The following is a 16,572-nucleotide window of genomic DNA, read 5'->3' as shown; positions in this document are numbered from 1 at the left end:
GGTCAATTAATGATTGATCTAATCTACAAGGTGATAGTCATTTTCTAAAATACTAAAGCATGTTGGCTAGTATTAGTATATTATAGAAAAAAAGCTGAAGCCTAATTTTAATATATTTTACAGATAAATATTAAAGTATTTTCCATTACAACAAGTCTAATCCTACTGGCAAGGAAGCAAAGTGTAGTTCTATATATGTAGAGATTTCCTTTGGTATGCTATCTGTTTTAATATATTAGGTAGACCATGCCCAAATCCCATAGGACAAAATCTCTTTCCTCGGTATTTACAAACCTAACAGCTTAAAGTTTCAATACTCAGGATTTGAAATGAACAGGCTAACTTGTAAAAATTTCTAGAAGGAAGCCCCAAATTCTAGAAAGACTAAAATTAACAACACAGGCCTTCCAGAGTCACATTTTCCACAATCACATGATACATACTCTTAGTGAAGTGCATGCATGCTATAAACACTATCCTATGCTTTTTTTTTTTCCCCCTTAATACTGAGAATTGAACCCAGGGGACTTTATCACTGAGCTACATCCTTTGTCCTTGTGAATTTTTATTTATTTTATTCTTGCTAAGTTGCCAAGACCGGGTTCAAACTTGCAATCCTCCTGCCTCAGCCTCCTAAACCACTGGGATTACAGGAAAGCGCCAGCATACCCGGCTCATATTCCTATTTTTAGCCATTCAGGCTGCTATCATTTTACTTAGACTCTTAGAACAGTCTCCTAATATTCTGCTTCCTGTATCTATCTCCAATTTATATAGCACTGACTAAGGTTCCTAGAACAAATTTTCAGTCTCTGTAAACTAGAGAATAAGCTTTTTTTTTAAAAAAATCTACTCACAATTCTTCAAAAAGTTAGCCTTGACTTATATTTAGCAGCATCAAAAAACAAGGTACCAAAATATACTGGGAAAAGAGTAAACTGACTATTTGATACATCATCAAATAAGCAGGGAACTCAAAAAATATGGGGACAAATTGTGCAAACTACCTCTATGTGTTTTTACTATTTAAGAACATCAGTAAGTATTTCAATTATAAAATCAATTTCTAAGACAAAGAGAGACTAATATGAATTGATAATAACAATGAGAATTACATGATAGATTACAGCTACCTAGCTAAGCTAGAGCACAATAAAATATGAGCACATTTGATAACATCAGTGAAAAAACATTTTGGTTATAATAGGACACAGTTAATAAATAATAATTTATTTATTACTATGCATAAGATTAAAAACCACTGCTAATTACTAAGATACACAAAGCTTTAAGTTTTCAATTCTTGAGGATCAAAAAACTTGAAGTAATTCATGTGAAATTCCCCATATCTGAAGATTTTACTAACGTAAAATCATTAATAAAATTAATTAATACTTCTTGATTTAAAAAAAAAAAATTAAGAAAACTTTTAACAAGCTGGATGCCTGTAATCCAGATATTTGGGAGGCTAAGGCAGGAGAATCACAAGTTCAAGGCCAGTCTGGGAAATTTAGTGAGACTGACAAAAAGGTCATGTGATTGAGATCCCTGGGTTCAATCCCCAGTACCGGAATAGAGTTGGGAATGGGGATGGGAAAGGGAGGGAGGGAGGCAAGGGACAGGGGGAGGGAAAAAGGGAGGGGTGGGAGGGAGAGAGAAGGAGAGACAGAGAAACAGAAAAAAATAAATAAAACAGAAAACATTTAAATTGAATCTGTCAGGTCTTTAGAAATAACTAATAGGAAAGACGGGGTATAAAAGAGAAAATGAAATGAAACTATTAAAGAGGCAATCAAGAAAAACCCAGGACACTGTGCAAGACTTGAGAGGCTTTAAAAGATAAAAGAACCAGATGCAAGGCATTATGTAATGGTTTAGATAAGGATAAATGATTTAGAAAAGGATAATTTAAAATCAATTGGTATGAATTGTGATGAAATTTCACTTAAATAGAAAGGTGGTAAAGACTAACTAGAAAAAAAAGAAAATTAAAAAATATTGTGTACTGCCAGATACAGTGGAGCATGCCTGTAACCACAATGAGTCATGAATGATGCTGAGGCAGGAAGATGGCAAATTCCAAGCCAACCTAGGCAACTTAGCAAGATACTGCATCAAAATTAAAAACAAAAACAAAAACAAAAACAAAAACAGAAAGAACTTGGGGATGTACTGTAATGATACAACCTGCTTTCAAAAAAAAAAAAAAAACTGTATACAATGTGATTTTTAGCTTGGTTAAAGAAAAAATTATACACATACCCACACATGTAAATACATGTACATTTATGAAGATAAAAAGATTCTAATTTTATCACTACAGTGGCACAGCCACATCAATGTTTATAGCAGCTCAATTTAATAGCTAGATTATGGAAACAACCTAGATGCCCTTCAACAGATGAACGGATAAAGAAACTGTGGTATATATACACAATGGAATATTATTCAGCCATAAAGAAGAATAAAATTATGGCATTTGCAGGTAAATGGATGAACTTTGGGGAATATCATGCTAACTGAAATAAGCCAATCCCAAAAAACCAAAGGCTGAATGCTTTCTCTGATAAATGGATGCTGATATTTAATGGGGGTGTGCGGGAGGGGGCAAGGTAAGAATGGAGGAACTTTGGATTGTATAGAGGAAAATGAGGGAAGGGGAAGGGACAGAAGGAAGGAAAGATGGTGGAATGAGACACACATCATTACCCTATGTACATGCATAATTACATGAATGGTGTGACTCTACATTGTGTATGACCAGAGAAATGAAAAGTTGTACTCCATTTGTGTACAAGGAATCAAAATGCATTCTGCGGTTATGCATAACTAAATAGAAGAAACAAAAATATATACACATACCCACACATGTAAATATATGCATACTTATGAAGACAAAGAGATTTTAATTTTATCACTACCAATTTAAGTTTACTATGTGTGAGGCAAAAATTTTGTTATACTTTAGTCTCTTAAATTTTCTTCCAGGTAGATACAAACATTAGGGACACTGGATCTACTACTCTCAAGCATAAGAGTGAGAATATACACACCTCTTATATAAGGAAAGATATAATCTAATCAATTGAGAAACAGCTTGGGCTCATCGTCTTAGGCAAAGTTAATTGATAAAACCACAAAAAAGTAAATGAAGTTCATTAGGTCAACAACTATTAAACAAGGTATTCTCATCCAAACCTAATTTTGCATAACTGGAAACATCGAAGGCTGAAATATGTTTATGCATTACTTCTTAGAAATTACGTCTCTAAACTGTACCTTATTTTCCATGCTATATTTCTAACTACCCATTACATGTGCTTGGTTTACAAATAAATAAATAAATAAATAAGTATTCTATTAGCATGCTCAAATGTGATTACTAAATTTACATACTTTTAATCAATATTTTTAAAATATCTGTAAATTATTTCTTATAAGGTTTTTAACCTACCGCTGCATTCCTGCTCTGAAGTAAAGGCTTTGTATTTCTAATTAAGAGTCTATGGTCTGGATCCATAGTATATGGCTTCTTCCTGTCCCTGTCTTCAGTCTTTTCCTTCTGTTCATCATCAGATTCATAAAAATTCTTTTCATTGTCTTCTAGACCATCATCCTACAAGGAAAAATATTCAATCCAAAGATTAGTTCAGACCTTTAAGAGCCCAAATCTTACACTCAAAGAAAACTTTAAAAATTTTTTTCAAAATAAAAGTCTACTGTAGAATACTACTATGAGGGTAATTTAAAGTATATGCTATGGTTGGATGTGAGGTGTCCCCCAAAAGCTCAATGCAAGAAGGTTCAAAGGAGAAATGCTTGGGTTGTGGGAGTATTAAACCTAATCCATGACTTCATCCCTGATGGGATTAACTGAATGGTACCTGGAGGCAGGTGGGGTGTGGCTAGAGAAAGTGGTTAATTGGGGGAGTAGCTATGGGGTATATATTGCAGAGTGAAGTCTCTCTCTGCTTTCTGATTATGATGTGAGCTGCTTCCCTCAGCCACACTCTTCCACTATGATGTCCTGCCAGTCTTCTATGGACTAAGCCTTCTATGGACTAAGACCTCTAAAACCCTGAGCCCTCAAATAAACTTTTCCTCCTCTATAGTTGTTCTGGTCAGGTCTTTTAGTCACAGCAGCAAAGAAAGCTGACTAAAACAGTATTATACAAACTATATGGAATAAAAACCTTGGTTCTTCTCATGTTATATCACAAGGAACTGCCATTTAGTGTTAAAATGCTCCTGTTGTATACAGAGCAAATCTTTGACTATTAAATTCCCATATAGCTCAAAGGGAACAATGGACCGTTAGATTCTAATAAGACCTATAATATGAGAATAACTGAAACCAAAAACCATTTCCATAAATTGTCAGTCACTCTATAACTAGACCAAAGAGTCAGAAGAAAGAGGAGCATTTTTAATTAGTAACATATAAAAATAATAATAAAGCTCAACAGATAAGAACTAGTGATTAAGTAGGTTCCCGAGTCATTAAGAAAAAGTCTTAAGAGATTTATGAATACCCATTGGAGTTGGTTCCAGGCTTTTGTTTTAAGTGCAACTTCATCCCCAAAATAAACAAAAAGCACATAGAACTTATAAATCTGGACATACAACTGGCATTGGGAATTGCTTTCCTCTAAAAAGCATGTGGCAAATACATAAGAGGAGGCTGAGTGACCTAAAACCTGAGTACAGTTTTTAGCAGACACAAAAACAGAAAACAAAAACTGCAGCTTAGGAGTCACCAAAAGTACAATCCTACTAATTCTCCTAGTCTTTGGTTTAAAAGTTGGAAAGTCTACATTCTAAGGAGCAGAGATGATCAGACTGAAGATCAGCTTTGAATCATCAGCTTTTGAAGATCAGTCCATAATCAAGGATTATGATTACCTTACCTAACAACATGCCATTAGCAGACCAAAATCCATCATCTAAAACTTCAAAGTAGTTCAATCATTTATCAAGAAAGAAACAGTGGTATCAAGCATCAGGACACTGTTTCCATTTGGGAGGGAAAGCAAGATATTAAGTGGAAGAGACGTCTTCTGAAGTACAATGGTAATTTCTGCTTCATAATCTGGGTACTCATTATGTGGGTGTACTCAGCATGTGAAAATTCATGGAGCTATTTGCTTCTGACACATGTACTTTTCTGTATATATTTCTACCTCAGTAAAAATGTTTTTAAAATATGTAAGAAAAAAGTTAATAAAATGAGTATAAACAAAGAGAATAAAAACATACAAGGAATATAGAAGGGGATAATCATCAGGTGGATTTTTAAAATGAACTGTTAGAAACAATTTTGTGACCATCTAAAATTCATATATTGAAATCCTAATCCCCAGTGTGATGGTATTATAAGATAGGACTCTGGGGAAGTAATTAGGTCATGAGTGGGACTAGTAACCCTTCAAAATAGACCCCAGAGAGCTCTCACCCTCTTTCCACCATGTGAGAACACAGCCAGAAGATGGCCACCTATGCATCAAGAAGCAGACCCTTATTAGACATCATGCCTGTCAGCACCTGGATATTAGATCCCCCAATCTCCAGAACTAAAATACTGTTTGTTCTTTAATTCACCCAGTTTAGGATATTTTTGTTATATTAGCCTGAACTAAGACAGACTATGATTAATGTGTTCAAGGAATTAAGTGAAGATTGAACTTTTGGCAGGGAATTCAATCCAGTACAATTCTTACTTAAAAGTCTGTATCAATTTTTATATCACTTTTATATGAAGGGCTATAATTTCAGCAACTCATAGAGTTAATCAAATTTGGCAATCTTTTTAAAATCTGAACTTGACTGATATTACCTTTGGAATACTTCTGACTTAATTGGAAGATTTCTGCTCTCTTAGAGATAATATACCAGATATTTAAATACATTAAGTGAAAAACCCAAAGTTTATACCTTGGAGAACTTTGAATAGTTATAAAGTAATCACTCTCAATTATTATAGTATGTATATGATGGAATAAATTTTATTTTCCCCTTATTTGGAAACAGAAAAGCTGGTGCTGTTTAAGCAAGTAAATGATATATTATGAAAACTGATTAGTCTGCTTAAAAGTAAAAACAAATGAGTTTTAAAGACTTTGAAGCCTACTTTATAGGCAGAATTTACCATTGGCTCCACTTAGTAGTATATTAACCATATTTCATGAACATAAAAGAGATGAACCAACTTTGATATGCCCAATTTATATTTGAAAGCAATATTTCAGAAATATTCTAGTTTTAGTAGAATTTCTTAATCTTCATAACTTATTCTGTAGTTTATATTTCTTGTGTAGAGATTGATATTAACCAGTCTCAATTATACAACTACGAATTTGGAACTACGCATAAAGGTTCTATGAAGTAATCCCTTTTCCGAAGTATTTTACACATATTATTTTAAACATCTTGATATTTTAGATTCCTGGCACACACATAATAAAGGGCATAACTTAAAAAAGAAGTAAAGATTAAATTATATTTTCCATTGTCAAAGGATAGGAAAAGAGAAACGTATTTTAGAAATGTTAGCACCAGAAAGGTTAAAAAAAGGGTCAATTATTACATGTGTTATTTCTATTAAGCCTAATAAAATGAGGCATTATCATATGTGAAGTTTCTAGCTGGTGTTAATTAAAATATTTTAATTATTAATTAGTATCATTTCAATTAATCATGATATTAATCATAAGATTTAATATTATGGCTTTTTATAATGTGGCAATTTTTCTAAGCTATACAATCACTCAGTAATGCCAACTTTCCTCCCATATAATACTGACATTTCTATTACAAGACAGAACCATTTGATTGAAATCTGATTAATGCAGAAAACATTATCAATAAACCCATAAAATCTTATCTTTTACACTTTGAAAAACTGATTCTAGAGCTAAGGCAATTAAAATTAGCCTAGTTTATCAAGTATTTTAACAAACAAAAACACTTCCAAAGGCAAACCTCAAACTTTTGAGCAAAAAAGTAAGTAACAATAATATTGATTATAACCTCAGGAATAAAATAGTTTTCTATAGTTTCATACTGATATAAACAAGTGACTAACAATGAATGGGTGAGAAAGGATAAAACTTTCCTACAAAAGAACTTCAAATAATAACTATGATGATATATAAATGATTACTGAAGGTGTGAAATACAGTTCTATGGCAGCATCATATTCATACTTCAAGGCAATGTGTATCTCCAACAACCTATTCAGAAGTAAAAGTGTCTCCCAATGGGAATGTATAAAATGACTTAGATAAGGAGTTCCAGTTATAATGAGAAATCCCTAAAATGTATGCAATAAAACTGCTTCATAAAATCAGTATAAAATGTTCCATTTATAAATTAGTAATTTTTCTGTTTTAAACTAATTACATTATGAAATGAAAGTATATTAGTACAACAGACTAATTTTTCCATATATCTTTAAAAGTATCCATCAAGTTGGATCAGAAAAGACCTGCTTTGAATTCTTTCATGTGGAAAATAAGAATCAACTTATACTGGGGAAAACTCTGTGGTTTCCATAAAGACAATTTTAGAAATTCAATCTTAAATAGATAGACAAAATTATATATCCAGAATTTTATATGAAATTTGGGAGTGCTGTGGGGTAAAGGTGAAACAGAATCAATCATGAGTTGATACACTATGTACCCACATGATATGTACACAGGGAATCATTAAATCATTAGCCCTACTGTTGTATATGTTTAAATTTTTCCATAATTGAAAACACAGAGATTTACTTCGAAGACTTATCATTAAGCTCCAGTAATCAAGACACTGTGGTATTAAAGGAATACACAAAAATATCAGTGGAAAAGAATAGAAAGCCCAGAAATAGATTCATATAAATACAGTCATCTACACTCACAAAAAGAGTCAAGATAACACAATGAAAAAAAAAAAAAAAAGAAGTCTTTTAAACAAATGGCACTGGGAAAACTGGACACCCACATATTGAAAAATGAAACATGGACACACACCTAATACTCTCCACAAAAATTAACTCAAAATGGACCACAGATATAAATGTAAAACATAAAACTAGTACTCTAGAGAATACTACAGGAGAAAATTCAGATGAATTTGGATAGGGCAACTTTTATATACAACACCAAAGGCATGGCCTGTGAAAAAAATATTTGATAAGCTGGACTTCATCACAATCTTTTGCTCTGAAAAAGACAAGGTGAAGAGAATTAAGAGTAAATCCACAGAAGAGAGAAAATATTTACAAAAGACTCACCTGATAAAGAGCAATTGCCCAAAATATACCAAGAGCCCTTAAACCTTGAGAACAGTAAACAGGTAATACAATTTTTTTTTAATGGGCTAAGAACCTAAACAAACACCTCACCAAAATAAATAAATAAATAAAACCAAAAAATACATCTAGATGGCAAATAAGCATACAAGCAGATGTTCTAAGTCTTATGTCATCAGGGAACTGGAAATTAAAAGGATGACAGACTACTACACACCTGTTAGGAGGGGTTAGGCAGGAGGGAGCCACAAATAGAGCACAGAAGACTGTTCAGACAGCAAAACTATTGTCTATGAAAAACACAAAGGAGTATTAATGTCATCATATACCCGCCAAAATCCATAGGATATAAAATATCAAGTATGAACTCTAGTGTAAACTATGGGTTTTGTGTGATAAAAAATGTTTTGATATAGGTTCACTGATTATGGTAAACATATTGAGAAGGTGGAGGTTTAGCATTTGTGGAAAACTGCTATGCTATGTGTACCTATAACTGTTCTTAATTTTTTAAAGCCTATTTTAAAATACAGTGAGTTTAATATATACCCATGTCGCTCCGGAGGCCCTGGCTGGGAAAGAGGAGGAGTTGCATGTGTCGCTTCAGCTGGCGGGAGCTGCGGGAGCTGCGGGACCAGGGGCGGCAAGGGCTGGAGCTGCGGGACCAGGGGCGGCAAGGGCTGTGCGACCTCCTAGGTTTGTCAAATGGCTACTGAGATTTCTGAATCCAGTGGGGCTGATGGCAAAGGAGATGAAGGACTAGTGCCAAGTTAGATGCTGATTACTCACTTTACTGCAGAGTACTGTGAATATATGCCTGATGTTGCTAAATGTAGACAGTGGTTAGAGAAGAATTTCCCAAATGAGTTTGCAAAACTCACTGTAGAAAACTCACCCGAACAAGAAGCGGGAATTAATGAAGGTCAAGGAACAACAGGGGAAGAAGGGGAAAAGAAAAAACAGAAGAGAAGTGGAAGGGGTCAAATAAAACAGAAAAAGAAGACTGTACCACAAAAGGTTACTATAGCTAAAATTCCCAGAGCAAAGAAGAAATATGTGACAAGAGTGTGTGGCCTTGCAACTTTTGAAATTGATCTTAAAGGAGCACAAAGATTTTTTGCTCAAAAATTCTCCTGTGGTGCCTCAGTAAGAGGGGAAGATGAAATCATCATTCAAGGGGACTTTACAGATGACATAATTGATGTCATTCAGGAAAAATGGCGAGAGGTGGATGATGACAGCACTGAAGACCTTGGAGAAGTTAAGAAGTGATTTTGAAAAACTGGTCTATATTTAATGATCTGGACTGAGCTGATATGGCCAAAGGGAGAGAGACCTTTTAAATATATATATACATTTATCCTACAGTAAAACCACAGACACCCTTGGCATTTTCACTGTCCCGTACAAGGCTGCTTGGTGTTTTTTATTGCCAAAGTCTAATAAACAGGGGAGACTGTCATGCTTATGCACGACTCAATTTAGTCAAATAAAAATTTTTGGTCATTTGGTACTGACTTTTTCCTTTCTTTCTAACTTTTTATTTTGGAAAAACATTGCAAACATTTTTTTTTTCTTTTTGGCGGTGCTGGGGATAAAACCCAGGGTCTTGCACGTGCTAGGCAAGTGCTCTGCCACTGCGCTACGCTCCCAGATCCAATGCTGTGGACTTTTTGTGGGAAGCATTTCTGTTGGTTATCTTACTGATTCAAAGTTGAGTTATTTTTAAAAGGAATTTGAATTTGGCTTCCTTACCAGTAATGTTTCCTTACTTCTTTGGTGCCATACTTATAAGTGAGATTCTAATAGATTTATGGTTGAGCTTGTTTCATTGTTACCAACAAAGTTCATTTTGTGGGCATAACAACACACTATTGTAGTAATTGTTTAAGCTGTTCTGAAGACTGTTTGGTAAAGTATATTAAAAGCCTTAAAATCATGTGCACTGTTTGATCCAGTAAGCTACTTCTTTGATACTATCCTAAAGTATTAATCAGTCTTGCATAAAGTTATGGATGAGGGGGGGTTCTACAAAATATCATTCATAACATCAACAATTGCAGATTATATAAATGAACAATTGGAAAATGGTTAAAGAAGTGATGTACATTATGTGGTAGAATATTATGCATATCTTCAAAATTTTTATTTTCCAAGAATACTTAGCATGTTTGATAATATTATGTAGGGGCTAACCCCCAACCCATTTTAGGCATTCATTACTATCAGTGTCTTGCATGGAAGACCATTCAAAGATGCTGGGAGTTCCTGTTCTGGCTATATCTTATGAGTAAAATTCTGCTGACCAATTAAAAATAGTATGAACTCATACTCAAATATAGTCTGGGAAATAACAGTTGAAACATGTCTTTGTCACAAGAGAAAACTGATAATTTTAGTGAATGTATTATATGAATTTAAACATTGTTTTAAGTCAGGTGCTGCAAACTGAAATCTGATTTGTGTTAAACATCACTACAGACATCTTTAAGAAAGTAGGATGGGGTGGGGGAGAGGAGAGACAGAGGAGGGAAACTTAGAACCTGTGAAATCATTGTTTATTGCCATGCAAATACAATCTTTAATGAAAGGGTGTTTTTTTAAAAATTATTTTAGAAAAAATGTGTAATAAAGATGTAAATTTAAAAATGAAAAAATATATATATATTTATACCCATGTCATATGGGTCTCCCTCCACTCAGGTGTACCACTCAAATGCTAAGAGAAAAAAAAAGACAGAATAAATACAGCTTTCACTTTGCTCTAAAATATTCATCTTCACAAGACAGAAATGTTACATTAAATACAAATTTTATGAAGGCAAAAAAAAATCAATTTTACTCTACAAAATTTATTTTGGAAAAGGCACTGTTTACATAACCTTAAAGTACGATTATATGCATTTAAGAAATATAGAAAAATGTGAAATTATACTTAAGTAGTAATACTGTCTATAGATTTTGTGTCTGAAGCTCAAACACAAATGTTCACAGACACTGCAGTAAGTCAGTATTTGAACCCACAATTGTGCACAATTTTGCACTCTTAGATAATCTTTGCTTTTTAGAGCAATCTTAAGACACAGGGAGATGGTCATTTTATCTGAATGGATTTTCTAAGAAATAATCATAAACTATGTTCTATTTGTCAGTTCATAATTAGGAACAAATAGAGAAAATTTAAAACTGTACACAGTAACATTTGCTTATATCTGAAAGCTGATAGATGGAAAAATATTTTTGAAAAATACACACTTCTGCAACATGTGACCAGTACCACTGGACTTAGTAAAAATAAAACATAAGTGGGGCTGAGGTAATCTTTAATAAACATTTACACAAAAACCTCTGAATCCTCTATACAACACCATGAAATTATCAAAGCAGGTATTTATTACCTTTTTTACCAATGAAAGAACTTATGGGCAGACAATTTACATGAACTATAATTAATAGTCACAGAGATTTAAAGTGATGGGACCAGGACTTGAACTCAGGATTGATTACTCTTTGTCCTGTCATTTCTCCCCTTTATTACCCTGGCACTTATAACAATTAGAAGACATTGAATGTACCCACTTGAGTTCCAAGATAGCCTCAAGAGATCCAGTACTATCCTTAAGACAGGCCAAAACAATTTCTATAGCTGGCTGGGGATTCAAAGTATGTCTTAATATTTTATTTTGATAAAATAAAATATTTTTTTGATACTAGAAATTTAACATAGGGCCACTTTACCACTGAGCCACATCCCCAGGTCCCCTCCTCAAACTTGGAATCCTCCTGCCTCACCCACTTAAGTCACTAGGTTTACAGGTATGCACTACCACACTCAGTTTACCTTAATGTTTAAAAGTGATTCAGGAGAACCCATCATGACGCTCCCAGGTATTATGGTTTGGATATGAAATGTCGCCTAAAAGCTTATTTGTTAAAAACATGGTCTATTTGATGGGATTAACTCACTTCATGCATTAATCCATTGACAGTTGGATGAACTAGGTTGGTAGGACCTAGTCGGAGGAGTAAGTCATTGGAGGCATGCCCTGGAAGGATTTATCTTCTTCCCATTCATTTCCTCTTTCCTTCCTCCTCCTTCCCTCTGCTTGCTCTTGCGCATTTGGCCGTGCCCCCGCCTCTCTCTTTTCCAGATGCCATGAACTGAGCAGCTCCCTCGTACCCTGCTACCATGATGTTCTGCCTCACCTCAGGTCCAGAGCAAACAGAGCTGACCACAGACTGAGACCTCTGAAACCAAGAGTCAAAATAAAATTTTTTTTCCTAAGTTTTTCTTATCAGGTATTTTGGCCACAAATGAAAAGCTGACTGACATACCATGTAATCTGAGATACTGATTAGTCATTTCAGACTGCGATATCAAAATACCATAGAATAACAATTTAGTTCTCGGTGAAGACCAGCTCCTGGATGGATGACAATCACTTCACATAGTGAAAAGAGCAAAGTAAGTTCTCCGATGTTTATTCTTCTAAGGACACTACTTCCATCATGAGGTCCCTAACCTTAAACCCAATTAGTTTCCAAAGGCCCTGCCTCCAAATACCATTACATTGAGTTAGGACCTTAATGTGAATTTGAAAGTAATACAAATATTCAGTTCATCACAAATACCAGAGCAGTAAATCGCAGGTACATTTCTTTTTTATTGGGTTAGATATCCTGGACAAGACTAGGTAATTAACAGCATCATGAATGCTCAGAAAAGTTAGCCATTTGGTATGGAAAGCACACATTATCGAAAATGAATTCACACAAAATTTTTTTTCCTATTTAATGAAACTTTCAACTTTTTTCTGAAAAAAAGAAAAAAACAAGTGAAGTCTTCTTCCTCCAAATTCAGTTCTATGTAAAACAACACAAAGTGTGAATACTGCTTTTGGATTTTTTCTTTTGTAAGGAAACCTCTATGCTGTTCACCTTACATGTTTTATAATACAGCCCAGTAATCACCATACTACACAGATGGAAGTGTGGATTTGAGGACCATTGAACACTGAATTTCTCCCAATACATCACAATTATGGAAACACCTGTGCACCGTAACTTTGTGTTGAGCTACTATGAAAATTCACAGTGTTCAATTGCCCACAACACTTCTCATTTCTTATAACTGTATGTTCAGCTCTAGAAACAAGCTTTCTGAATACCACAGCTTCCAAACTTTGTTACTGAGAAATCTGTAGAATCTACATAAAACATATTTCAAATTTCTCTGAAATAAAATATGCTAAGAGGTCCCAGACATGAGAAATAAGTGCTTTATTTATTTGAAAACTAATTAATCTAGATCTAGTGCTATAAGATTTTTTAAAAAGTATCACTTTTTGGGCTGGGGATACAGCTCATTTGGTAGAGTGCTTGCCTTGCAAGCACAAGGCCCTGGGTTCAATCCCCAGAACCGCCAAAAAAAAAAAAAAAAAAAAAAAAAAGTATCACTTTTTGTTAAGCTGTATGCATTTTAGAGTAGCTTTCATTCAATTACAAATCATGAAACAAAATCAAAGTAAAACTAATTCCAAGTAAGTTAACCACGTACAGGAAAGTGAATCCTAATTAAAATACTTTATCTGGTTTTTTCCTATCCCCATTGGGACTTTATCCCAAGTTGATGTCTGTGCCTACCTACAAAAAAAGCCAAACTGACATGAAGTTAAAAAAAAAAAAAACTGTATACCTTCTAAAGACAAAGTATTGCTTGGCGTTTAGTAGCTTTCCTTTAAAACTGAATGCTTCCAATCTAGTTTCACTGGCCATACTTTCTAGAACCATGTCTACTGTGGCACATTTTCCAAGTTTGATGGAAAAATGTTAGGTGTTATAAGCCACAGCTGTTCTTGCTAACAAGCACTGTACCAGTCTTTAAAACAGTGAATTTATTCAAGCATAGACGTGAGTTTCAATAAACTTGTCTGCATATTTAAAAAAAAAACTTATCACGATTCTTCATGTATTCATTATTTCTATACTCTAATCCCTGAAACAATGATTTTATTAGGGATAGGAAGGTAAATGTGCATTAAATTGAAATCACTAAATTTAATTCTCCTTTAGGACATAAAAACAAATGGATTAAAGCAGAGGTGTAATAATGTTTGTGAAAATTCTGGGAAAAGGGAATAAATCAGTAAAGTGTATGTGCATGTTTTTAAGTCCTTTGGAAAACTCCAATACTTAAAAAAGAAAAAAAATATATGTATATACACATATACTTAAACTGTAAATAAACTGAGGGTAAGGAACAAGAGTTCCAAGAAACAACAATTTAATTTTCTTTAAAAAACAAAATTCAAAAAAACGTAAGTTTCAAAAAATCTATATATAAAATATAAAATTTTGTAAAGAAATCATTTAATTTTCATTAATTCCAAAATATTCATATATATATAAAGGACACACTTCAGTCACTAGTAAAAGCTATATAAGCAAGTTTTAAAAAAATATGGGGCAGGCCACACTCTTATGGCAGAAGCCAACAGTTCCACTCCTAGAGAAAGGAAAATTCATGTTCATTTTAAGATTTTTGGCCCTGAAGTCAAGGGTTACAGCTCCACAGGTATACAAAAGATTTATGATTAAAAAATAAGCAAGCTACTCTTTTCAAAGGGAAAGGGATAAGGAGAGATGGGAATGTGGGTTTGAATGTGTTTGTGTAAAAAGAGGAACAAGAAAGTTCAAACTTTCACTTTTCTGACCTTCAGTTATCTAGCTAATGTCCCTTAGGATTAAAAAGCTTAAATTTTCTAACCTCAAATCATTTCTAAAATAAATATTTCTTTGTTAAAATATCCATAAAGAGAATTCACTTAGAAATACAAACTAAACCAAACACAATGGTTAAAATGAATAATACCACCATATGACAGTGATGATGTTAGGTAACCAAAATCCCCATTCACTGTTATAGGGAGTGCAATCATGGTTGTTGTAGTCTGAACTGTGACCACTACATATTCTTATTTTGAGCACTAACTCGCAGTATTTGGAGATACTCCCATTATCCCCAAATGTGACTGTATTTGGAAACAGGTCCTTTAAAGAAGTGATTAAGCTAAAATGAGTCTCCTAAATTGGCTTTTAATCCAATCTGACTACTGTCATAGGAGGAAATTTGGGCAGGCAAGAGACGCCAAGGATGCATACGTCAAGAGGAAAGATCATGTGAGGACACAGAGAGAAAGTGGCCATCTATAAGCAAAGTGGCCTCAGGAGAAACTAAAACTGTTAACTCCTTGATCTCTGATTTCCAAATTTTAGAACTGTGAGGAAATAAATTTAAGCCACTTGGCAGCCACAGCAAACAAAACAATAGTATAACCACTTAAGAAAAGTCCAGGAGGATCTTATAAATTTACAATACATCTACTGTGTGACACAAAAATCCTACTGTAGGCATTGACTCAATATATATAAAAGCATAGGTCCACAAAAACACCTGTACAAGAATGTTCATAATAGATTTATTTTAACAGGCAAAACATGAAAAAGCAAATTTACTCATTGGTATGAGAATGGATAAACTATAGCATATTGCAACGTAACAGTATTCAGAAAAATGCTGGAAAATATCATTTAGAAAATATTTTAAAATGAAAGAATAACCAATACAATGTGACTCAATCTCCAAAATATTATGCTGAGTAAAGGACAATTAAAGAATACAATATGATCTAATTATATAAAGTTCTGTAATAAGCTAAACTATGTTCCTGATTACATTTATGTTTTTGCAAAGTCAGAGCTTAACCAAAGAGTAGTGGGCAACCTAGATTAACAAATGAGTCCTAGATGCTACAGACAGATATCCAAGGATATTTACAAGTTTCCCCCATTCATTTAAATTCCAAAGAGTAATTAAATAAAAAAATTAAAATTCCCTTCTCTTTCCATGGTACCTCTCTCCTCCTCTCTTCTCTTGTCCCCACCCCCCAACTCTCTGCTAAAGTAGTCCTACACAAGTTCTGAGATACATAAGAATTCAGGAAGGGCTCCTCTCCTGTATTAGTCTTCTACCCAATACATACAGGAGACACTGACCCTCAAAACATCACCTTCATGGGGAACTGGAGTGCAGAGAAGTCAGGATGAACTATAAGTAGATAAAAAGTCTTGCCTTTGATCCAGACATGACTTCTACTTTTGTATACACACGCATACACTATATATAAACCATATATTTATATGAAACTCGGGTAACATATTAGATTCCTCACTTTTTGCACTCAACAATATAGTGGGGGAAAAAAGACAATATTTGTCTC

The 16,572-nt window shown here is 33.8% G+C and overlaps 1 protein-coding gene and 1 pseudogene across 3 annotated transcripts in view; one reads left to right on the top strand and one right to left on the bottom strand.

Annotated features, from left to right (window-relative positions):
* The window catches only part of AP3B1 (adaptor related protein complex 3 subunit beta 1), a 254,893-nt gene that overhangs the window by 138,293 nt on the left and 100,028 nt on the right, over positions 1–16,572 (bottom strand). For both annotated transcript variants that reach the window (XM_079143559.1, XM_079143558.1), the window contains exon 8: positions 3,455–3,616. In XM_079143559.1, coding sequence (XP_078999685.1) covers positions 3,455–3,616 — 162 coding nt within the window. The remainder of the gene's footprint in view (positions 1–3,454; positions 3,617–16,572) is intronic.
* Positions 8,999–10,941, top strand: LOC306663189 (density-regulated protein-like; annotated as a pseudogene). The gene has a single exon. The product of its transcript is annotated as a density-regulated protein-like (transcript).

The sequence above is a fragment of the Sciurus vulgaris genome (assembly GCF_902686455.1).
Source record: "Sciurus vulgaris genome assembly, chromosome: 6".
Lineage (NCBI taxonomy): Eukaryota > Metazoa > Chordata > Mammalia > Rodentia > Sciuridae > Sciurus > Sciurus vulgaris.
This window is presented reverse-complemented; position numbering and strand designations above follow the sequence as displayed.